At 41.0% G+C, this 26,425-nt stretch overlaps 1 protein-coding gene across 2 annotated transcripts in view; it reads right to left on the reverse strand.

The window, feature by feature from the left end:
• Positions 1-482: 482 nt before the first annotated feature.
• Positions 483-26,425, reverse strand: part of LOC308110071 (alpha-1,6-mannosylglycoprotein 6-beta-N-acetylglucosaminyltransferase B-like) — a 119,095-nt gene continuing 93,152 nt past the window's right edge. For both annotated transcript variants that reach the window (XM_080464128.1, XM_080464127.1), the window contains 9 exons: positions 24,945-25,076; positions 18,536-18,669; positions 17,364-17,494; positions 13,342-13,500; positions 12,992-13,138; positions 11,893-12,009; positions 7,466-7,540; positions 4,378-4,661; positions 483-2,217 (listed from right to left, as the gene is read on the reverse strand). In XM_080464128.1, the coding sequence (XP_080320254.1) occupies positions 2,019-2,217; positions 4,378-4,661; positions 7,466-7,540; positions 11,893-12,009; positions 12,992-13,138; positions 13,342-13,500; positions 17,364-17,494; positions 18,536-18,669; positions 24,945-25,076 (1,378 nt within the window). In that variant the 3' untranslated portion in view covers positions 483-2,018. The remainder of the gene's footprint in view (positions 2,218-4,377; positions 4,662-7,465; positions 7,541-11,892; positions 12,010-12,991; positions 13,139-13,341; positions 13,501-17,363; positions 17,495-18,535; positions 18,670-24,944; positions 25,077-26,425) is intronic.

A 26,425-nucleotide genomic window follows, 5' to 3' on the forward strand; every position in this document is an offset into this window, starting at 1 on the left:
TTTAAACCACCACAAGTTTGAACAATAAATACAACATTTAGCAAGCTGCCACATGACAGATGCTTCGATCGGTTTTTTTTCTGCCACAATCTTTAGATAAATGTGGAGAATATCATGTATTGCATATACATTTCTTTGCCCAGATTTCATTCAGAACAAGACATCAAGTTCAGCTGCATTTCTTGGACTGAATCTGGCCAGGAGTGTGGCTGAGCTGAAGCTGCCCTGTGAGAATCTGTGGTCCACAATCCTGTCAATCTTTTCTCATCGCTCATGTTTCAACTTAAAATTTCTTTAACTTAGAATCTTGTGACTATTCATTAAAAGTGTTCAAATCAGTGATGAATATAAGAACACGATAAGACCAATATATGACCAAATGATACACAGAATTAGGGACATTTCAAGCCACTATTTGTTGCTCAAAATGACTTTCTGAAATAGGAGAACTGTCATTTCTTTTCTTTTTTTTCTTTTTCTTTCTCAATATCGCGGGGAGCCGTGGAATAAAATAGCTGCTACTGTGAGCTGTTAGATGTAGAGCTCCAGGCGACAGGCTCCACAACACCAACTCCTCGACAAAGCCACCAGCTTTACTGATCCCTGCTGTTGTGTAGAAAAGTGCTTGTGATGTGTGCGGCATGAGGCATCAGATTGCAGTTGCTCATGACACATTGAAAAAAAAAAAAGAGTCAATTATTAACATTTGTTTTAGCCGTAACAGATGATGCCATTGCTCTTTTCTAATATATTATGTAAGCGATTGAAGCTTAACTGTATGTTTCATGTTGTTATCAACCACATTATATTTTCTTCTACGTCAAGCCTGCACATAACTGCCATGGTGGTGTTGATGCAGTGCCTCACATATACCTAAGCTCTAACCAAATAGATGTTATCAAGATTTTATGCTTGAGTTAATCAAGAAAACGGACTTAAATCCATTTTTTTTCTCACCACTCCGGTCGTTTTTTTTTTTTTTACCTCACTTCATTTCGACAGCTTCGAGCAGTGCTACCTGTCAAGTCCATGTGAAAAAGATCAAGTGTCTCTCCCAGGAGGTGGGTAGATTGATGGAAATATAGATGAATGTGACTAGTGGGAGTATTTTAACAGACAGGAATAGGAGCATTCTCTAACCAAAAAAAAAAAAAAAAAAAAAGATAAGAAACTGAGTTAAGATCAGACACTTTGAACCATTCATATTTTTTTTTATTTCATGATTTTTCCATCACAAAGCCCAGAAGACTCTTTAAAAATCAGGTCGAGCACTCTAAAGGTTTATTTATTGAAAAATAATCTTGTGCCCTTTATCTTTGTCCTCTCTTCTCCTCATTCGTTCTTTGACCAGAGATGATTGCATTGACTGATGTTACCTCAGACTTTGGTTTCAGTCTGATAAATGACTCTGTCCATCATTGGAGGAGGGGAGAAAAAGCTCAGGAGATAACCTGGTTGTCCATCATCCTTTGTCCAAGTGCAAAGAGGAGATTGGATATTGACCCAAGGTTGCCTTTTCCAAACCAAGAAATTTGAAGGCTCTATCATGAAATGACACTGGAAACCCAATACTCACTTTCTCTGCAGTCACAAATTTTTAAAGTGTGTAATTTCTAAGTTAAAACCAGTTTTGTGGACTGCAGTTTAAAATCCGGAATATTGTGAATATTATCACCAGAGAGAAAACTGTCTTGTGGTCAACAGACATCCAGAGGGGATTGTGGCAACACATGTTGAGAAATTCTGTTGGATTTGTGTCTCCGGCTTTGTGCAGCTGTTACATCAACCTACAATCGTTCACGGTCCTCACTTATACAAGTCTTAGCTCTCCGAATTCATGCATGCCTGTTCCTCCTCGCTGTACATTTACTGTTTTAGGGTGGGACCACCTTTTCACCGTTGTGTAATTTGTCACAGCTCTGCACTTGTTCTGGCCTGTGGCTGCCTTCCAGTGTCCCCTCCCCCCACCACCAATATGTGTCTGTTCCTTTTGGGCCCGTCCTTCAATCGTCCCGTCATTATAGACAGTCTCTGCATAGTGCCACCTGTCCATGGCGGAAGTCCCTGCAGGGGCACAGACGTCTGTATTTAGGGGAGTGTCCCGCACAGCTGAAGAGCAGCGGTTCCCGCTGAAGGCCGCACTCCCGTCGCATCACGGAGAAGGCAGGGAGGATGTGGTTGATCTCCGAGTCGACCACCTCGCACTGCACCTCCAACCTGAAGGGTGAAACGCAGCGCTCTAAAAATGACAGTTCTTGGGTTTCATTGAAGCAAAGCTGCAGTGAACACATTTATGTTTCATTTAGGGGAAAGTGATAGAAAAGGGAAGGGAATTGGCATAACCTCCCCCCCAAAAAACTGAAACGCGGAGGTGAGAAAAAGGGAGCGATGTCAATGCTTTCTCATCACAACAAAACCCAATTAGAAAAAAACAAAAAAACAATGAGTGAAGTGCAGAACTGGTGCGAGTGCAGAAGCAATGGGGAAGTTTGAAAAATTATGAGAAAGGCAAAGGATGTCAGCATGAAATAGATAACTTTTGTCAGAGAACAGAGAGGGAGTAGGAGAACAGAAACAAAGGAGAGTGAGACTGTAAACTGAGAGAGACGGAAAAAAGTACAACACAACAGATACTTAAAGAGAGATTAGGAGAAAAGAAGGAGAGGCAAACCTAAAGATAGTCAGGAGTGGGGTGTTTGGAGAATAAACTCCAGCACCAGCAGACTAGACGTCTCAGTGCTTGAGAAAAGCAAACTAAAGATTCAACAACCAGAAGCTGGTACAGTGCACTACTTAAACACCTGGAGGACTTATTCTCACTGCTACACTGGATTAGAATATGTTTTTTTAATATTGTTTTTAATCATTGTACCTTCCAAATGTAGTCACAAGTATAATGTTCACTTTTAGTGACAATATTAGAAGTCATCCATTCATGCACTGCAGATGGCTTGAGGTGCTTCCACAAGGACAACTCTATGTTAAAATATGCACACAAATCTGAAAACTTGCAGTGCATTGGCTTCTTGGCTGTAATAATATATTATCAAATGTGGCCACATTCAAAAGGACATGTATTTGTGGGATGAGCATCAGTGGGATATATTGACTGCTACCTTTCTTTGCTGCAATTGACTTTTGTTTTTGAGCTTCTGGTTTCTTTGGGTGTTAATCAGATGTATGATTGACAGCTGAAGTGAGAGCTTGACATGGTATTCTGAAACCAGTGGTAATTCCGTATTTCCTCAGGTTGGGACCAAACTCTATCCTCCAAGATGAGACTCCTCGCCCCCACAAAGCAGGGCTTATCGGAGATCACTTCTGAAGTTAGGAATGGATATGGTGGAATGACCAGCAGTCCTCACTTCAAAACCAACGAACACATGTTGTCTGACCAGCGACGAATCCCAAATGAAGACGGGCTGGTGACGTGCGTGAGGAGGAGGTGCCAGGCTGTTGGGGTTTTTAATGGTTCTTTCCAACTGTACTGAGGCTCTTGTTTGTTAGCTGAAGGGATTTTTATATTGCAAATATGTCTTGTTTCATCACACTTCAATCACTCAAGCCATCAATGACTATCAAACAAGAGTCAACATCACAGAGAAGCTGTCCAGCGCTGGCACAGAAAATCTGGCGTTTTTTTTAATGGGAGCAGCTCACAAAATCAGCTCTCCTGTTTATCCCATAGATGCATATCCCTTACTAGTGTGGCACCATTTACAAGGTAAATGATCTTCCCATGAGTATAAAACTTATTTCAAGGAAGCATTCTTACAATAATAACAACAAAAGACAAAACTTCCTTTCTTTTTGAGCACAGTTTATATTTGAGATCCAGGAAAAAAAAAAAAAAAAAAAAACCTCAATATGCTGCTCATTAATTTCCAGTGATTCAAACACACCAGCTAACAAGGGATGCCACTTAGGCAGATGCAAGAGTGGACTGTTTTGAAAAAGAAACTTAAGATAAAGTTGCCAGAAGTGGCGAATGAAATGCATGCACAAAAAGTGCAGATATTTTAGAAATGTAGGGAAAATGTACAGGCTGAGTTTCTCAGTTCAAAAGTAAATAATTTGACATTGAACAATAGTTCAACTAACTCATATTCAGACTGATATCTTGGTCGATCTTGGTTGAACGTGTTTGACAGACTTAAGACTTGATTAGTCGATCAGATAGTGATATTGGGATTAACTCTAAAGTGGCAAGCAAAGCAGTTAAATATGCACAAAGTAAGAAGTATAAATTTAAAAAAAGAAATACTGCAAATCGGCAATGAGGTATAAAATAGTATTGTGAGTAATTTGTTGCCTTCCACGTCTGGTTGGCATTAAGCTGGCAGTGTCATCATATTTCTTTACTTTTGGCCGACCTACCCACGCAGGGCCTCCTTGTTGTTGATGAAGCGGAAGTGTGCGGGTTCACAGATGAAACCAGCTGACTGACAGGCGTCCACACACGACTGACCCTCCTGAGATACGAGCAGCCTGAGGGAGCTGAGCGGAGGCCAGGCATTTGGAGCCGTCACGTTGGATGCCCAGCCAAGCGCTGTGGAGTTGGGCAGGGGCACAAACAGAGGGCCTGTCATCCTGCTGCCACCAGCAGACCCCTGTCTGGAGAGGTTGGCGCCGATGAAGGAAGGCTCCAGGGCACAGAAATCCTGAAAAGTGAAATTTATGTTGAAATCATTTTTTGCGCATTATTGGATTTTCCAATGCTGTCTTTGCACATCTTAGTAGAAGTCCCATTACAAGTTCTGTCAGCAGCAAGTGATCTTCTATCTCCTGGATTCTGAATCAGCTGGAGGCCTTTAAAACTGCTACACAACATGCTCCAGGCCATAACCATCAGCTGCATCATTACGCTGTAGGTTGCGGTTACAAACCAACTGCACTGAAAGTGTGCCCATACGCAAAATGAAGCATAAGCAGCTCATTAGCAGAGTAGCATCAGTTTCAACCCTTCGTTTTGTGTCTCACCAAGATGCCTCCAGGCGCAGAGTGGAGAGTAGGTCACTCAAGATGGTGCCCAAAGGCATTCAGACATCAGCTTTAGTCACCACACAACCTCGCAACATTGCAGTAACATGTAAAATGGAGCTGAATTGACTTGGGTTAAAATGTGCAACTAAATGCAGATTTATTCATCTCTGAAGAGACAGGTGATCATTTCAGACGCATGCAGGTATCAGTGTGACAGGTAAGTGACATGCAGCCAAACACCCCCACCCACATGTGGCAGAAGAACTGCATATAATAATTAGGAAATCAAAAAGTGTAAACATGCCAAGGAATTCTCTTCTTTGTATATGTGTATGTGGTAGATAGCAGAAACACCTTCAACAAGAGCAATCAGAGATTTCTGACCTCTTGCAAGGGTCGACATGGACACAGGGAAATGACACCTATTCCAAATCCAGATTTATGTAGTTTGGTGATCATCTTTTACATCTTTTATTTCATAATTTGAAAGAACACAAGATAAGACAATATATTGCGAAATGAAAATTTTCAATTGTAACAATTATTTTGATCCGGATCACCACTAAAATGTAATGGGTGTAATTAGTTTTTTAGATATCTGGTTAACAGACAGACAAATAAATGCGGGTGATTTCATAACCTCCTTGGCGGCAGTAATAAAGGTATGCTAAAGCTTAATTTAGATAGACTGGAGTGCATCTGAAAGAAATTCCTAAATCTGCAACTAATACAGCAATTGAAACTGTGATTGTGAAGAAACAGACTTCTGCGGATGTTTTATTCAGTTTCAATGACCTGTACTTTGACCAGGACCATAATTTTATTCGCTGCTGGTGTGGAGGTGGAAGCTACATATAGCCCAGAAACTGGAATAATTTCCTCCCATACAGCTTTTGTTTTGTTAGATAGAATTGGTTGTCATGGTGACTGTTGATATCCGTGGCATTTTATGATGCTAAATGAAAACAGACAATAAAAGTCCTAAAAAAAAATAGATCATAATAAAATGTGCTATATGTATATCCTATAGTAAGTTCAGGTGTATCATTATCTATCAAAGTATAGGAACCTTTTGGAAATTTTTCTGCATTAAATGGCCATTAAATGGAATCTAATTTCCACTCAAGTCACAAGTAACACACACACACACACACACACACGCACACACACACACACACACACACACACTCACGCGCGCGCGCGCACGCACGCACGCACGCACGCACGCACATAAAATCCTTAACCTAATAACACTCAGCCAATCCTTGTTTTTAATAAGTAGTTGAGCCTCCTTACAGCAGCAATAGCTTCCATCTGGCACTTCAAGTCGCTGCTGATCAGAGGTACACAATGCTCAGGAGGAAATGTTGGTAATTGTTCCTGACAGAAATGCTCCTCTGTGCTCTTTAGATGTCTAGCGTGAATGGCTCTCTTGAGGACATTGCACAGCACCTCCATTGGACTCAGGTATGGACTCTGACTGCGTCGTTCAAAGAAGAAGGATTTCCTCTTTTCAGTAATCTGTGGGAGATTTATTTGCATGTTTAGGGTTCTTGCTCCATTGTCTCACTCAATTTCTGCAGAGCTTCAGCTGACTGACAGCCACTTCGACATTAACATGGTCTCATACACACCAAAGGGGAAAGCATGGTGGCCTGCACCGTCTCCAGACCTGAATCCCACCGAAAACCTCTGAGTTCAGCTGAGTGGGCGTGTCGAGGCTTTTACCTCTGTACTCCAGAACATCAATGACCTGTGGTCTGCTGTTAAAGAGGAGTGGGATGCCATGCCTCAAAAGACAATAAGTCAACTTGTGAACAGCACGGCACTGTAATTGATGCTCAAGACCTCATGAAAAATTATTAAGCCCTGCTTTCATGATATGCTATCACTGTAGCAGGAACTTTTTATGTTTTCCATAAACTCCATCTGAAAGCAAAACATCTCTAACTTTTTGTGAGTAGTGTATGTTGTGTTGTGATAAACAACCTCAGTGTACAAACCAGCTGCAGGTCAGAAGCGGAACGTTGTTAAGACCTTCTGCAGTTTTTCCAAGGGTGGGATCATTAAAAAAAAAACTTTCTTTCATCCCGGTCCTCCGTCATCATCATCTTCACACTTGTGCTGTTTCTCCTTACTCATCCCTTCTCATTAGTGTCAGGGGACCTTCTGTTTTAAAGCCGGAGGGCAGATATGTGGCTCGTAACGAGAGCTATCATCTAGATTAATCACAAGTCCACATACATGGAGAACAGAGACACCGACTCTCGCTTACACCCGCAGACTTGAGCTGAAACACACGATGTTCTGGGTGCTGAATGCATACAATCATGAAATATTAAGAGGCGTAGGAAATTTGAGAGCTTCTGAAAAGCGTGTACGTAGCAGAGATAGAGAGGACTAGTGACTGAAGTAGTTTTTGAATGTGTTTGTTTTGTGCAGTACCCTGCGTGCTTTTGTACTGATACAAACTTGACCTCACCTGATTCTGTATGTAGGCATGGACTCTCTCCAGCATCCCCTCACAGGTGTACTCATAAGGCAGGTATGGCTCAACCTGAAAATCAAACACACATACACACAAAAATCTATAAAAAGGCATTATTCTCACTTTTCGCCCACATTCGAGCATGCCTGTGTGTTTTGGTTCATTGTTCACATTAATTGCAATAAATTGTCTCTTCTTGTTAATTCCAGTAGATGAATGTTTCTATTGTCAGGTTTCTGCCAGGCCTAATCACAGTATGTCATTACTTGGAAACTCATTAGGCTTTATTTGCATACCAATAGATCATCCCCCTGCTGTGATGTGCCGCTTTTATAGCTAAAGCACACTTTTGATTGGCCTAATTAGAGATGAGCTGAAAACACTATATATCTTTTTGTGCAGCTCAGTAATTCCAATATGTTTAATACAGAATGATAGACAGTCTGAGACAAAGCTGAATGCGTTTAAAAAGGGTTCAGCTCCAATGCTATGATTCAGAAAAATAGAGAAATCAGCTGATTTAATAAACTGGTTTTGTATTGCTGAGATCTAAATTCAGCCCCAGCGCACAAAGAGAGATTTAAAATGTACTTAAAGGATTTTGCTACATCGATGTAACACACTTCTCTACCCTTATATCCACAAATACAAGACTTTAGATAGATCAAAGTGGATTGTCTGTATGACCCCAGTGCAAAAGACCTGCCTCTGTAAATGATACATGACTCACTAAATTGCACTTCCAATCTGAAATCAAAACAGCCTAATGTTCACCCATGTGTGAAATCAGGCTTGGCCCATTTCAAGGGAGAAGGACTGAGAAGCAAGTATGCAGAGATGATGCAATTTAAAAAAGTTACACACATTGCAAATCTGATCAAAGCCTATGCTAATCCACAGTGCAAGCCTGAACGGGAAGTAAACATTTGAACAATAACGTAGGTACACAAGTCTTTCCTTTCTGCCACTTTACTGGTTCAGCAATATTTAATCAGGCAAGGTGACCCAGGGCATGTTCTGATTTACAGGTACAGCTTCGAGCGGAGCTGGAGGCAACATGTGGTAGTGAGTGGTGGTTTAGCTCACAGGTTTGCAGAATGAGTAGGCAGGAAGAGAGAGAATGACCTCCAGGATTAAAAGGATGTGTTGGAAATGTGTTTCAGTGGGAGTGACGTGAGTGCAGCGGCAAACTCGATCTTGGATGACTTGTTTACCACGGTGAGCCGTCAGTCTGATGAACAGAGATCAGGGATCTGTTCTCCAACGTATGATTGAAGCAGTTTGTACAGAGGCGGTAAGGTTAGATCAAGTAAATTTGGTTTTAAATGTCGGAAAATGACGTAAAATGCAGCCTGTTTCCCAGTGTTCACAAACTGTGGGAAGATGACACTTCATGATATTACATGTTGCGTCACATGCTTGCTTTCATTTACAGTTGAACACCTGATTTACATGCAAAGTAAAGGGATCCACCTGCAAAACAGATTTCTTTTGCTGCTGCATAGGATTTACGCCAATCGACAGTCCACCACAAAAATATTTGATGTAGTATAATGCAGTAGTTAAGCGACCAAGTAAAATAAAGCTTTTAGACTCAAAAAAATTAAATAATTGTAATTAATTTAAATAAGTCAGATTCCAACACTTAACTAATGACTCAATTGATTAGTTACTGCAGCTCTAAACCACATCAAGAATTTTCTGATGGCTCAAATCATGTCCTGCAACTGCATTTCTCAAGAAAAATATTACTACTCCTACCACTACTCAAATACTATTTGAGGAAAGAGAGAGACAGAAAGAAAGAAAGAAAGAAAGAAAGAAAGAAAGAAAGAAAGAAAGACTGGGAGAATGGATTTATTGGAACATGAGAACTTGTCAGACAGCCAGAGATTGCTTTGTCCTGCATGAGGGAGCATGATCCTCTGCCGCACGCACGCACGCACGCACGCACGCACGCACGCACGCACGCACGCACGCACGCACGCACGCACGCACGCACGCACGCACGCACGCACGCACGCACGCACGCACGCACTGTGGATTTGTTTCGAGGTGAATGGCTATGAGCTGATATGTCTGATCCATGCAATTTTAGTGTCTCAGTTGTGTGTTTGCTTTGATAAATGAATGATATTATCTGACTCTGTGTGTGCGTGTATTTCTTTCTGAGTGCATTGCTTGCTAACTGCGGCATTGTGCCACCAGTGAAGGGTGAAGTGGTCTGTCAGCTCTTTCTCAGTGGTCTGTCAGTGCAGATGGAGATAGTGCTGCTGAACTGTAGTCTGTCAGACAAAACAGACAAGATGAACAGTTGACAACACACAGACGCACGCACACACACACGCACTTCCAACTTTACCTTTTATCTTATGTCCATACAAACACCCTATAATCTTCTGACTGCACTAACTATTACAGAATGTTAGTGGATCTCGCAGACAGCTGCCTTCATGTTGCACATGACGTCTTTATTCTCTTCATGCGGTTATAACTGATGTGTTGTCAGAGAAGAACTGTATTTTCTATGCAGAACATGAAGGGTTGTTTCACTTTACAAAACAATACAGAATGCACTATGCATGCTTTTTTCAGCTATTAATATATCACTTCATCACATGTAAAAATAACTTTGGCAATACACACTGAATTCATTAGTGATGCGGCATACTCGATGACTTAATCATCCACCAACTAATCTGTTGTTTCCAGATCTCACTTTCCTGAAACTCCTAATTCACTCTCTAAAAATAGTGATTAGTTCAAGGAAACAATATTTGGGCACAGAAACATTTCAGTGCAATATTTTTTTTAACTCACTATCAATCTTTAGTCATTTGTTTTGTTTCTATTCTACCAGACAGTTTGATGGCAGCTGACTGAATCCTATTTCACCATCAGTCCACTCTTTCTATCTGAAATTGTTCAGCACTTTGTGATATCAGACTGCAGCCTACATGCTGAAACATATTTTGATTTGTAGGCAATTCATCGCAATGGTGAACCGAGGTCATCATTAACATCAACTCACCAAATGACCTATGTGAGTAACTCAGCCAATACAACCGTGAAGGACTTTGAGTCCTATTGCTAGCAGTTATTTTTTTCATTGCTTTACTTCTGGCATGTTTCCTGATGTCAGCAACCTGCTGCAGTGTTGACAGATCAGAAGTTTGAATTTGTAGAAGTTTGTGATGTATGATACCACAAATTTCCTTTCTGAACCGATACCAAACATCCGCGACACTCATCCAATACCTAATTCAATACTTTGAACAAAACTTGTAGACAGATTTCATTGATACAGCACTTCTCTACTGCTTCAGCATCCCTTAAACAATTCACATTGTTTATCGCATTCACCCATTCACACACACATGGCCAGTTCAGCAACTGGGTGCGACTTGGGGGTTCAGTGTCCTGCTCAGGGACAGGGTATGACAGGGAATCGAACCTGCGGCATTCTGAGTGAGAGACAATTTGCTCTACCAATTTCCTCTACCACAACTGCACTGCATGTCTTCACAGTGTCATGTTCCTCAGAAGAGGGGAACGTTATGGGATCACTGCATTCCGATGGACAACAGGTTCACACCATCTAAGTGTCAGACTTGTTGTGAAACTCTGTGTGCTATGTTGGAGTGGGGTTGTTTTCTGAACAAGTAACTTGCTATTTAAATAGTCGTTAATGTGCCTTAATAATGGCCTCCATTTGAATGTAAATATATGTGTATAACTTATAACAACTGCTGATTGCTAAGCTCTCATAATAATTTTAGATGAGTGAACTCTCATGCTTTCACTGAACATGTTTAGATCCAAGGTGGATACTAAAAAATAAAAAATAAAAAAGGCCTGAAGGTGGGCCAGATTTACAGGAATGCTACTGAGCGGGCAATTAATACATTTTAAACATAAAAAATACATATAGAATTTAAAGATTAGTAACATTTTAACTGCCATCACCCAGCGACAAAATGGTTGTAAATCTTGTTTTAGGGATACATCTAGAGTTATTACTGTAATAAACTTCAGCCAGTTTAATAACGCTAAAGAGAGTAACTAGTAACTTGTGGAAGCCCACAAGTCACAGTGGCTGGGGAGCAAAAGTTAGCTGTGAACACTGGTGGCGAAGCTACTGTGCCTACGGTTGAAGTTTAAAAATAATTCAAGAGGTTCACAGTGGCCGCAGCAACTCCAGCACTCCAGGCAGGAAGAAGAAGAAAATGTCTGTAAGTATAACTTTACTGGGTAGAATACATTGATTTTGGCTCATATATACATGAAAAAAATAGAATTTGTGAAGCCACATGCAGGAAGTGGAGATAGTGATACTGATCGTTATGAAGTTTGATAGTTACAACAACAGCATGAAGCTCAACATCTGCTGTCACATATGCTTTACCTGTGACTGAACATACCTTTGTCCGCATAATTTCTTTGATAGCAGTATCAAACTCCAGGGAGTTGTTATAGTCCACAGTCATAACGTGAGGTCTGCCGATGTATTGCTCTGCATACGGGTGCTGAGAGAAGACCTACAAAATACACACAGATGAAGAGTCAAGTAAAACACCGTTATTCATGAAATAAACAGTATTATGTATTTGTAGAGTATCGTGATAGTAACATGAATTGTGATGAATACAAACGCTTCAGTGAATGGTTATGTTTTTGTACTTTGGGATTTCTTTTTCTGATAAGATACATTTTGTCTCTCTTGACCCTGATTAAATATTCATCCCGGCCCAGTAGCAACATTTCAGAGGCCAAGCATTATGTTGACTTCTGAGGTCTGTCTGTCTGTCTGTGTGTCTGTCTTTGGTTTAATCCGAGATGACGAGTAAATTGTGACAGGCCTAATTGTCCCATGTTTGGAAATAAAAAGTGGATTCATAGTGCCTCTCAGGCGGTAACTTTGTGTCTAGCTCGATCTTCTCTGCACCACTTGAAGTAACTTCCGTGAATAACAGATACACTGTCAGTGGAGCAGATAATATGACTCACTACAGCTATTCACAGTGTGGCATAGGGGTTAACAATAAGTTCTTCACTGCCCAGACTGCTTGTGTCCGTTCATCTCCCACAATGCTCAGTGAGCTCTCTCCACACACTTTGTGACCTCAGTCACTTACATTTACATCATGGGTGGAAACGAGGGCAGTAAGGCTCCATCTGATTGATCAAATATGTTAACATGCAGAGCATAAATGTAGAGCGCATGGAAACAAAATTTATCACAGTTAAGTAAGTCTTTAGCAGTATGGACATTGTGCAATACTGTCAAACATCAACAAAACTGTATTCATGGAGCACTTGTCATACCTTAACGTGAAGCACAATGTCCTTGACACTGGAATGTCAATTTTAAGACATGTGAAACATTAAGATCATTTAATATCACAAGAAAGCAGTCTTCTAGATCTACAGTTTGAAAGTCTGATTATCTAATAACTCAGGCAAAATATACTGATTAATAAGTTTGTGCTAATGAGAGTTGATTATATATAATGAACTTACTTCTCTTGATGTGGGCTTGCCCCTGAAAAACTCATGATTGAGTGAGCTGTGAGGTGGGTTGAACTTGGGCTGCAGGAAGATGCAGCCATTGGCAATTGCTTCAAGAGGCGCCGGGCCTTCATAGGGAAACCCAAACCCAATGAAGAGCTGCAAAATTAAAGAATTTATATAATTAACAGCAATTCACATCAGTATGTTTTAAATTTGACAACCCAATAAAGAAACAAGTGACTAGTACTAGGTGCAAGTCCATGAAATAGAGAGTAGCAGCTGCAGATGAGCAGCCTGTCGGCTCTCGACATGCAGGAGGCCAAACACCCGTACAGGTCATATATTTTTCAGCCTCTTGCCTTGGCCTTGCGCAGCAGTTGCTGCAGCTCATGCTGGGGCAGCAAGCCGTGGTTCTTTACGAAGGCAGGGACCTCTGGAGGTCTCTGGGTCTCGTAGTACACCGTGCCGTGGACTTCCATGTACCCGTGGAGAATCTCCAGGAAGCCCTCCTTGCCCTGCTGGAAGAGGGGGCAAAGATGGGTCGGCGAGATCGAGGGTGAAGACAGGAGGTGGTGAGGAAGAGAAATGAGCCAGCGAAGTACAGCACAGACTAGAATATAGATAACCATTTAATATCCGAGCACGGAGTGGCAAATTGGACTTCTTTCTCTTCTTTGTGAGAGCCATTTCAGCGCGTGGCTTTCAGCACATGATGTGGATACCCAACACGTTAAGAATATTATTTTTGCATCGTGAAATTGGTATAATTATAAGCACAATGTAGGGTTCTACCTATTAAAACACAGTTCATACTGTCGAATTAAACAATCATAGGTGATTTGATCACAGCTCATAGATGTGCGCATAGCCCACGAGTAGCAGTGAATTAATGTGTTAAAGTGGTATGTTTATATGTATGCATATACATTTTAATTTGAATGTGGAGCATACATTTCATTACTTTGTTTATATCCTGTCATTTTCCACATGGCCACTAGGTTAAAAAAACAAAACACTTTTATGTTGATTTTTTCATTCACCATTAATAAATTCTCTTTCACCAGTGACAAGGTTTTCATGACCTGCTGAATAGCTTCTGTGCTCAAAGAGCTTTTTTGAAGATTTTGAGCATTCATGTACTGAATCAAAAGATTGTTTATAAAAAGACGACGAAACAATCATTTAAATGGATAAATATAAAATGTCTTTAATCTCCGCACTGCGGCTTTGTGAGACTCCTGTGGGCATTACTAGCACATTTGTGCATATCTCTGCTTATTTTCCCAGAGAATATCAAGCAGCACGTTCTCTGGGTGTGTCGGAGGGGCACGCTTTCAAAGTCAAAGTTGAGCCTGACAATTGAAGGGAACAAAAACCAACTGGCTTTAGTTAACAACCAAAAGCTAATAATGTGAATAGAGCATAACCCTGACCAGAGTATTGACCGTTCGGTGTTAAGCAGCTTACTGTATCCCTCTGCTGTTGTGTCAACCCCCGCCCTGCAGGGCCATAATTGGAGGCTGTAGCAATCGATAGCTTCCTCTGTGAGGATTTTCCCAGCCAATTAGGAGATTAGCTGGAGCGCTAAGTGCAGCAGACAACGACAATGAATTAGCAGGAGAAACAGAGGCGTGGAGGAGTGCAGATTCCGTAACCTGCACTTCCAAGTCTCTGTCTGGCACGGTGTATGTGTGTTTGTGTGTGTGTCCGAGCTACCTCTCAACATGTATTCGATTAGAAACGGTAATAAGTGTGTTCTGCAGTGCTGGTTTCTCTCCCTCACCTCATTTTTTGTATTCCCGGAAGGAAAAAGGATTTTCAGGATATTAACATGTCAATTCCTGTTTGCAGGGCAATTTTAAACTAAAATGAACAAAGCCTTGCTGCTAAACCTCATCCACCTTTGTTGTACTAATTGTGCTGAAGGTGTACGCATCCTCAAGAAGAAAATGAACATTCTGTTAGGTATGTAGGCTCCTCAGATATCTGACCAGTCCTTGAACTTCTTGACATGAACTTTTTATACAACAATTTGAATGGTGTTTGCTGTGATGCACTTAACCTGAGAGTCTGTTGCGAACACAGTCTCTGGAATAACTTTTGGTAAATTCTGAGAATATGTGTGCTCATATAATTATTTAAACAACTTTCCAATTATTTGAATAGTTGTGGCAAAATTGTTGAAATGGTAAAAGAACAGCAGCGAAATTCTGTCGTTGAAGTCCAACTGGCAAGAAGGCCAGCAGCAGTTTAGCCCATTTAGTCTGCACTTTAACCACACAGCAATTACAGTAGGTTGTCCTCCTTGGCATGTTAATAGCGAGGGTGTTTTTTTGTTTTATTATGAGACAAAATAGCAGTATTTTGTGAAAGAAGTAGGTTCTTACCTGAAGCTAAAAAGTATCCAGTCAGATTTAATGGTGTGCCACAAAAGAAGGAAACATAGAAAGAAAATTAATTCAGACAGAAGTGTAGCTGAACAAACAACAATACAGCAACAGGTGAATGCGGGGGGATAAAAATACACTACGTTTTTCACCTAGCTTTTCAAGATCCATGTTATGTACTTTAAAACCCCTCATCACCCCTTTGAGCTTGAGTGCAGAAGAAATATCACTGAACAACATCTCTATAATCATTTTAACAATAAAGGCACCACTGTGGGCCTCTATATTAAATGGATGAAGAAGAAGGCTGGGAAATAGAATCTGTAAATTAAGCTTTACAGTACAGTTGCGTATGTAGAGCCGCATAAGGACATGTGCAAATAACAAACTGTGCATTAATACTCTCAGAGGTTTCATCTGCAGAAGGTGAGCATTAACTCCAGTGTCGTGCAAACGGTGTTAAACTGTAGAGGATTAAAAAAAATTGGGGATTCTCATCTTCAACAAGACACCACCAGGGAATTGTGTAATCTGAATATTCAGGAAAGAAAACAATAATATACATATCTAGAATTATGAAGAACTATAATCAGTCACATAAAGGGGTTTTGCAGCAGATGGTACGGCCGCCACGCAGCCACGAGCTCTACCTCCTAGAGTCAGTCAGGGATTACAACAAGAGAGAGAGGGATCAGAGAATCTAAATCCACAGAAGATGAGATGACTCCTTTCAAATCTTTTGAACAAGGTGCAGTATATGTCAAGGACCATAAAAACTAACTGTAGTGATTTATATGCAAAAGGTGGCTGCACTGAATGTAATCCAAAATGTTTTCTTTGTGTGGGGTAGACTCCTGAACATAAACAACAAACAATTGAATCTTTACTTTATTGTGCTGCCTCAAACATTTGCACAGCACATAGCAGTATTTCTTCTTCTTCTTCTTTTCATTTTTTAATTAGATGCTGGTTCATGAGAATGCATGCAGATATACAGTATTGTAAACGTATGCTTTCAAGCGACATATATACACATCCAGGGTGTGCTTTGCTGGGAGGGATTTACTGTCTACGTATCCCCACATCTGTTGGCTTACTTTTACCACGAGCAGGGATTCAAATATATCTCTTTTGCGTCCTAATTACAGGGGATTTACCAGTAGACTGGGTGAAAAAAAGAAAGAAAGTAAAATCGATGTTTTTAAAAATGTCAATGAAGCCATCGATCACTTCTTTCAAGCAAGAGAGTGAAACTCATGTGATCAGCTGACAACCGTTTGCCTCGCACCAATTAGAACATTTTGGTTGAATCTTGGTTGATTTCTATATTTTCACAAATTTGTTGACAAGCAGGGCTGCCAGATCTGACTCACTGTTTCCAGCCCAAACACGACATGAAACTCACCCACCTCAATAAAAACCAGCCAAAACCTCAACCTCTGTCGAAACTCATGCACAAAAAGAACACGTCATTAGCACACAACTGGAATAAATAAACAAAGAAACAATGCAAACAGGTTCCCCATGAAGCCCAATTGAGTGGAAACCTGCCCAATCTGGCAACACTGTTGACATGTGGTAGTCAAAGGCTTTCATATTAATTGAAGCTCCAGTAAATTTGTGAACGTTTGACATCTGTAAACTAGTATTATTTCTACACTCATCATTCCGCTCTTTTCACTGTTGTTTACATTCTAAACAGCCCCCCTTCCCTTTTCATTTCAAAACACCCTGGATACAGCAACGGATGCAAATAAATACATGTGTGCATCCACCTACGTACAGTACATGTATTTGTTCATCTGATGTACACACTTCAGCATTCTCATGTTTTACAACTCAAACCGTATCAACAAAGTTTTTCTTTTCAGCATTCTGTTTGTTGCCTTTTCAGTAGACAACAAACAAGTGCTGTCAAATGAAGCTTTGTGCAAAGACAGGATCTGAAGCATCAACTAAAATATCAGTTGATATGTGTGAACGATTCTCTGTACCTTCCACATGCTGGCCTCTTTCCCATAAACTACAGCCATGTTGTTGACTTTATTCTGCTGGATGATTCTCTTCTCCGTCTCGTTCAGCTCCTCCGAAACGAAGCCCATGAACGAGTTGTCTGGTGTGTGAGCTGAGTAGGTGTGCGTGCGTGTATGAGTACAAAGGGAGGGTGAGAAGAGAAAATGGTGCACAAAAAGAGAGAAGGAAGAAAGAAAGTTTCACTGTGAGCGAAGAAGTAGAGAAAACATCTTTGTGCGCTTCAGCTCAGTGGCTCAGTCAGCGTGAATATTGCTGCGCTAAGTATTATAAATAGTGAATGTCACAAAGCCAGCTGCTGTTGGCTATGTTTGGCTGAGATGGTTAATAAAAGTATTTATGGGAGTAGTTTTGAGGAGCTTGCTGTGTATTCAGGTACTCCACTTGGTTAGAGCCAAACACTGATGAGTCAACGGCAGTATGAATGTTGTAGAAAAGTCTAAAGCAGATTCCTGTTGCCACACAGTCGCGGCTAATTTCTTTATTCTGTGCAGTGTGCCTTCTCATGTGTTGCAGGGGTGTAATAAACAACAGTTCCTGCTGCTCGCTATCAAGTAGGATGCAGTTGAAAGGTTGAGCCACTCATTATAGCTTTGGACAGAGTGAAATGTGGGCGAATACAGCGGGCCAGATATTGATGGTATAATGATACTGCTGCTGAGTGCGAACAATAGCTGAATGAGCATGACACTGTTGAGAGCTCAGTGTGAATGCACAAGACAGTTACGAAGTCAATGTTTTAGTCAGGAAGTGGGACAGACAGCAATGACTGCCTTGAAAAAAGCAGATCAGACATAATGTGTAGCATATAAAAGAATAAAAGTAATACAGAGGAGATGAGGCACAGAATCAACTTGAAGAGAAGCTGGAAGCTGAGCTGTTGCTGAAAATAGCTTTAAACAAATTGCTCTAAATTAATGAGAACATGCAGTCAGACCTGTCAAAGAAAGTGAGCCAAAGACATTTTATCATATTTTCACTGGCTGTCAATCGGTGACAAGTCTGAGTGTGTGACAGTGTGCATGTCTTTAACAGAGAAAATACGAACGTGTAACCCATTTACAGCATTTCTGAAAAATCCTAGTAACCCTGACATGGTGAACAGTGAAGCGTGACAGAGTGAGTCGGCTCTTACGGAACATGGTCATGTACTGCCTGGCGTTCAGGTTCCAGTAGCCCCAGTTGGTGCGGTAGCCGTGCAGAGTTGCATACTCCTCATGATTGTATGCCGGCTCCGTTCCAAACGTGTCAATCACTCGGATGTGGCATCTGAAAAACATACAACACAAACACTTCATTTTCTATGGTTTATCTCAAGATAGGCATGTGATAAACTACACCAGTGGTGCAAAACATGTGGTAGCTCACGAAGGTGGTGCCAATAGATTGCACAACATACAGAACATTTGTCTATCACGTGACACTTTACAGGCCTGCCAGTGTGAAATCTGCCCTCCTAAAGGCACTGTGGTGAAGCATGAGAACTATGAGAAAAAAAGACAAGACGGAATTAAAGAAGAAACACTTCCTCAATTAATTGGAGAATTTGATTGAAAGATAAAGATAGAAACATTTACACATTCGGTCTTTTTAAATCTAAGGATCACTTAAAGGGTACCGCGTAAAAGCGCTAAAGTGTGAAGTGTGAACAATGACAGATTCACGTCATGTTGTTCATACCAACCACTTTTCTACTGCCATGCCTTTTGGGATACTCATAAAGGGCTTAAGGTTGCTCAGGGGCACTGTGTTTGCTGCCCCTAGTCTCGATGTTGGAGCTGGAGGTTGGAGATACAGTACAGTGCTGATAAGTAAAGTTTCCAGGCAAATGCTTTGTGAGGTAAAAAAAAAAGGGCATCTGTGACACAGACACATGCATGTTCTCGTCAGCTCAAACTCATCTGCATCTGACCACTGCGTCCAGTCGCGCTGGCTTGTGAGCTGAGGGGGGATTAACAACAGTGAGAGGTGGGAGAGTCAACATCCTCAGCTCTGAGAGTCGTTCCTGGCAGATAACCATGTGTGTGTCTGTGTGAGTGTGTAGAAGAGGAAGAGACAGTCCTATAAAAACATTCTGAGAGTCTGAAGAGCACTGAAAGGGTAATGCCTCTGCACATCTCATTAAAAAGTAGTTTCTCTGTTTCCAGGCATACCTCTGGCCACAGAGCTGCACACAGACCCTGAATGCTGGCTTCGTCAGAGAGAAATTAAAATACAGTCAATACATTATTATTGTACTGTGGCCACTATTTCAACTTTCAAGAACTAAGTTTCAGAGATTGTTGCAAACAGAAAACCATCCTCTTTTTGCCTTCAGCTGCAGTGTGACCACCGCCTTTTACACCTCGCGGCGTGATGACAAACTTCCAATGAAACAATGCTTGCAACCATGCTTCCTGTTCAAATACACGATATATATTATGGCTTTGTTTTCTGGTTGGTCAATCGATGAGGGATTTTGTTCTTGCATTTTTACATTAATGCCAAATGTTCATCGAGGAAAGGACATTTCTGCACAATTCCAGGAAGAAAGGAGTCCTCCACTCATTAAAGTCACTTCTGCCTGCCTTATCGTGCCTTAAACAATTGTTTTCATGCATTCAATCAAATTTTATTTCATTCTTGTGCAAAAACTACGACTGTATTTTTTGTATTTATGCCATATCTATTGCTTCAGCCATCTTCTGCAACACTTTATTTAAATCTTCTTATTCAATTTGGGGCGAGTGGAGTCAGTCCCACCTGGCTATGGGTAAGACAATGAAACACCCAAAGAAACAGAGAGTCACAGACACACATCCATGGGGAATTTAGAGTCACTAATTAACCTCAAATGTTTGTTTTTGGAATGGAACTAATTAGATTACTTGGGGAAAACATGCACAGGGAGAACATGCAAACTCCAGAGAGAAACCCTCCCAAGACTAGACTAGAAGCCAGGATATATTTACTTTTAGAGGCACCAATCACTCTGTCAACATGCAGAGTGAAAATGTGACCTGCAAAAAGCTTTTATATTCACCTAGTGTGAAATCCAATTTGTTGTTTTTCCTTTAGTTGGGCTCCAAAAACTCATGCAATTTCAGGAGTTTTAATACTGTGAAACTGCAAAAAACAACATGAAAAAACCCCACTGCTGATGGAATCTCATATTTGTTGGGAGACAAGGTGACACCCCAATCTTGTTTGACACTTCTCAGATATTTCAGTCAGTCACTGCTGTCTCCAAGAGGCCAACCAATAAAGTGACAGTGATATATCTAAAAGAAGAACTTATCTGGTAGACAAAAACACAGGCACTTATCAGAGCCGTGTTTATTAGTCTTCGAGGATGAGCTCTGCAGAAAATGTTGTGTCGCCCTTTCTTTTTGAGGGCCACAGAAACTGACAGGGAATTAATAATAAGAAAATGCTATATCCACCCTGCCTGTGCGCGCTATCACTTATTGCTTGCTGTAAAACAGAGAAAATGTTTCGGCAACCAGATAAGAGGTCCCGAAGGGAGGGGAGAAAGTGGAGGAAGAAGGCATAAGCGGAGGAGTAGCTCAGCTGAATATCTATCGGAAGATCAGAGCACGGGGCTAATCTGGGTTAAACGGCTGCTCGGCAAGACTCAACACTCCTCCGGGGTGAAGGGAATATGGCAGGGTGGCGCATTGTCATCTGCAATCGTAACATGTAAATGTGGGCACTTGGAGGAAAATGCATTTCTGTGAACAGCATAAAATCCAAACTTCCACTTTGAGCTGCTATTACTTGACGCCATGAGAAATTTAGAAATACATACAATCACTTTGTTTAAATGCAACACATTAAACTCCTGTGGATTCTCCTCGACCTGGTGGTGTATGTGAATTAAGCCACAGCACCTCTGACCTGCTTCTTTGTGAGTCTTGCATAAATAACTGGTATTGAAATGAGTGCATCTGAGTTATAAAACATATTTTACATGCCACTATTGCAACCTTGGGGTAGCTGGTATGATGACAAAATTATTGGTACAATGCCTCCTTTGTTGACATGATGTAACAGTGACACAGAGTCAGGTTGCAATAGGCACTCTGCGAAACTGTGAGGGTATTGTTTTTATTAGAAAATATCTTTGAAATTGCATACATTAACAATGGCAGGATTTCATCCAACCCTGTGACACCTGTACACACTCTACTGTGTTTTCGCTTCCAAATGTATTGCTTCAGACACACCTTCACACTCAGTGCTGCACACCACATTGTAGCTATATATTTACATGTCTCCACTTAATATACGATTTTTGTGGGGATTACATTTTATTTGGCTCATTGCCTGATTAAAGTGGCCCAAAAATCTGAAACCTTTTATTTTTGTTGCACAGCATACTGCCAGCACACAATTTGTCACACATCTGCACACCACACCCAATGCTGAAATAAGGTCACATTCAAGATATCACATCACTGCCTGAGTGAACATTTTGCATTGCAAAGATTTTTGCTGATCGGGAAACATCACTGCAGTAAACCGCCTGTCCTCCATCACTCTTTGTTTACATCTCTGAAACAGACATTCACAAAGATTTTTATGTTATACTGTACTGTTCACATCCAAATGAAACAGTCGATTATTGATTGCATCTTTTGCACTGTGTATAATCTCATTAAAGATGTGTAAAATACACATTTGCCCTTATATAATTTTAATGTAAATAAATACACCAGCAATACTAAAACACATAAACATAATCTATATGGTATTAACAGTTCTGAATTGCACTACTTTTCTGTGCATTACATTTGATTATACTCGTGTTTAGACTGCACCACGTCTCAATCTCATCCTTATAGTTGTGGTATGCGTGCACCAACACACACAATTAAAACTAAACATGAGTATTTAAGTTTTACAATTGCTCTTGGGGAGTGTTGTGAAGCATACATGTGAAACGACGAGAAAAAAATAGATATTTGCTCTTGGGTGTTTTTTTTCTCCATCCCTTCATATTACCCAGTACAATCCACTGTTTGAAGGCTTGGAGGTGTGCACATTACAGCCGTGTCCATGTCCATCTCTCAGTACTCCAGTTTGTGTGGGGCGTTTTTGTATCTTTGCAGGCCTTCGTCTGACGAGCTCCTCCGGTACACCACGTTCAAAGCAGTAAATCCAGTATGCAGAGGAAATCAATATGCTGGTCCTATTATCAGATGTGTGCATGTGATTGAAAACAGATCCCCAATCAGCTTTGAGTATCTTCAAAAGGAGCACATTTGCAGACGGTATGCATGTAACACAACACACTAAAACAGCCAACAGGACAGCATTGGGTTGTTCAGGCATAATAAATTATTGTGGATGTTGGTGAGGACATAAAACAAAAGTAATTAAAGGAGAGATGAAGGGCCCCAAAGCTTAGAGCGGTTGATTAATGATTCCTTTCAGCGCATACAACTCAACCGGACCAGACAAGGTGGGAGGGGAGAGAGAGAGAGAGAGAGAGAGAGAGAGAGAGAGAGAGAGAGAGAGAGAGAGAGAGAGAGAGAGAGATGGAACAGGTAAGTCATTGACCTATCCTGTGCCTGTGGGGGAAAGTGGAATTAGTGGGTTCAAATGAAAGAAGGAAGCAGTCGGGGGAAACAGGGGAGCTGAAAGATACAATATATTTTCCTGGATTCACAGTGATACGAATTAATAGCGCATGTTACATTAGATAAATCTGACTGTAAATTTGAATGAATTCCAAAAAGCTTAGTGTGATCACAAACGTCCACCTGACTCCACACAAGAATGGGATGTCCTGAACATCCTTCATCATATATTTGGAATCACTGAAGTGCATCCACTTGCGAAAGAGAAGATAGATGTTGCCCATTCCATCTGTATTGCGGAAACATTCGGATAACACTTTCAACGTGGGCTGCTGGCTGAACCAAAGGCTCTCTCCCTATAAACACTAAGAGTCACATCCTGTTAGGCAAAGCAGAAATCAAGACTTCGCCCGGTAATGACAGAGCCAAGAACTGCTGACCTCAGCAAGCAATTAGGTGCTGACTGTCTGGTGGAAATGTGGGATTGTGTGTGCGACTGAGACAAATCATGAGAAACAGAAAGACAGTTGGGCAGGTTGTGTGCTGGAGAAATAGCTCCCTCGCCCACCAGTAATGCATTTCTCTCACTCATAATTGGATTTTAAAAATACATGCAGTGGCCCTTTATATGTGGTGTTGGGCTGACTCCAGATCCTTTTGACTGGGCCGTTCTGTGGTCTCGCTCTGTTCTCCGTTGTTGCCATCGCCACCGTTTTATCTTGTGCTTACTCTTCCCTCTATCTGTTTCACTTTCATTTGGCCTCCTGCTTGCACATGCCCTCTCTTCTTTTATCTTTCATTGTTTTTTCTTTGTGCCGGGAGTAGGAACAAGGAAAGCAAAATGTCAATTGATGTCATCACACACAGGGCAGGAGACAAAGCTGCCAATTTACTGGACCAGGAAACATGGAAGTGGGACATAGGGGGTTTGTGGCAAGCTGTTTTTAAGGGGATGGCGCACAAGGCTGAAGTTTCAGCCGTATTTGTTTCTGAGAAAACATCATGAAAAAAACCTCTTCAGATAATGTGAGTTTATATTGCCGTGCTCTGCAGGGATATATAGTTGATTTCTTCTCCTTTTTTTTTTTTTCCAGATGCATTGTGGCACTTTAAATTTGTGTTGTGACTTTTACTTTGTTTTATGTTGCCTCGGTCTCATGACTGTCATGGCCTAGTTTCCAGAGTTGCTGAAGCTTTGTAGCGATGCCAAAAGCCATTAAGCACACTTTTGTACCAGCAGAATAAAAAAGCAAAAAAAACCTCTAACCTTTTTTTCTTTTTCATGTGGCAGATGTTTTCTGTGTTGTCCCTGTCTTTATGTTTTTTCTTCTTTTCTGTATTTAACCGCCGTGTTCCTAATGGCAGCGAGTCTCTGGGTACATTGGAAGAGTAATAATAGGCTGCTGGAATATGTTGTAAATAGTAAACGGTGCATCGATGAAGAGACGCGTATGTGTTTGTGCAGGTAATGGGGTTGAGAGAAATGATTAGTACATGTGTAAAAATGTGTCTCATGTTGCCAATAACTTATACGCCTCCAATCTCGTAGGACAAGTCGTGTTTATCATCACCCTTTTTTTTGATGTGAAGAGTAATGATGTATGACAGGTGCTGCAGTGCCATGTTGTGTGTACAGGTAACAATACCCCATTGCACCTTAGCAGCACTATCATACATGTATGACATTATATATATTTAGCGGCCTGTTAATGTGCAGTGTGTGCGTGCATCTGTATATATGTGTGCGTGTAACAATGAGTTTGTCTTACAAAATGAGAGCGTGATTTCAACAGGCTGAATGAGTTACAGTGGGACATCTGGATGGAGACATCCACACCTTATTACCAGCAATAATTAATCCATAAACACAGCCAATAAATAAACTGACTTAACTGCCTGGAAAATTGCTGACACACACGCACGCACTCAGGCACACACGCACACACATCTATAAACTCACAAATATAATTCTCAGCCACTCACTTGTGTTTCTTCAGTGAGAGTCCCATGTGTTGTTTCATCTGCTGCAGGCCATGGTAGTCGGTGTAGATGAGGTCAAAGGGCAATGGACCAGTGAGTGGGCAACTGCCTCTGCCTGGAGGCACGCCGAGAAATCTGCAACACACACATACAGAACACTCCGTTACACGCAGAGGATCATGACACGCCAAGGAAACAGGAGCTTCATGCTGGAAACATAGTGAGTCTGTGCTTCGTCAAGCATTCCTGTGTTCATCACTAAGGCAAACCAAAATACTGTGGTTTGCTTTTGTTGCAGACACAGGATGTAAAAGTGTACTTTCAGTGTTGCCTGATGGATAAATTAATCCAATGTAAAGTGTGAATACTAAGAACATTTTTTGAAGATATTTCTTCCATAAATCTATTTACTGTTATGTAAGCTGTTATGAATTGATTTTTGGTAAGCTCGTGACCACCTCTGGTGGGTCTGACCCTTTGCAATTTTTTTCAGAATTAAAAGGAAAACTGTATGATGCAAAAAACATAACCTTCAATATATTCTGGTGTCTGAAATAATGACAAACATGAAATACTATTTCTGTAATATCAGAAAATCTGACCAACGTGTAAATATGAGCCTGGGAGGCATTTGGCCAAACATAATTCAAACAAACAGGATTAAAAGTGTGGTGTTTTCTTGTGCCTAAATCATGAGGAAACAACAGATTTTGCGCACCTGAATAGGATTTTTGAAACATCATAACATTAATGTTTGTGGATAAGTTATTGGTGGATAAAAACAACAACTGACTGAAGACAAATCTAAATGTGCTCACAATCGTGCATATCAGTGCATGGTAAAAACATCTCTCTGTCTCAGTTTCTTTTTTGGTTCAATGTATGATCTTGATTAATGTGGCACTGTGTTATATTTATGCCACAAAGTCAAACAATCAGCAGTCAAAGACATTATGTAAAAGAATTTAGTGGGATCTGGTGGAAACACGAACGTCATCGTAGTATGACTGTGGATTGTACCCAAAGTGGTGCGGTTGTGCCTGGTGTGAGTTAGTGACTCAGACTCCTGCACATCTGCGGGACATCTCTCCCTTGCCTGGGTTGAAAAAACCCAAATATTCGCAATCCTGCGAACAGGTACTACCAAGCTGGTTATCAACTCGGTAACTCAACCCAGAGTTTTCCTATCGTGATCAGTGCACGCTCACATAAAAGGGGAGGAGTTTGCAATGTCTGTCCAATCGTAAACATGGAGAAACCCAGCAGAGCAGCCTCCGCTTACTATGGAGGAACAGACAATCATTCTTCACAAATATGAAGAATTCAAAAACCTTATCCAGGCCAAAAGCAACTCTTGCCTCAGCAAAAGACAAGAAGGAATGCTGGCAGAAAATTGCAGACTCTGTTAATGCATAACTTTGTGAGATTATTCAATATTAATTCATCTGCCAATGCAGTATAAACAGACAGCACTCTGATCACTC

This window comes from Lipophrys pholis (genome assembly GCF_963383615.2).
Source record: "Lipophrys pholis genome assembly, chromosome: 5".
In the NCBI taxonomy this organism is placed as follows: Eukaryota; Metazoa; Chordata; class Actinopteri; order Blenniiformes; family Blenniidae; genus Lipophrys; species Lipophrys pholis.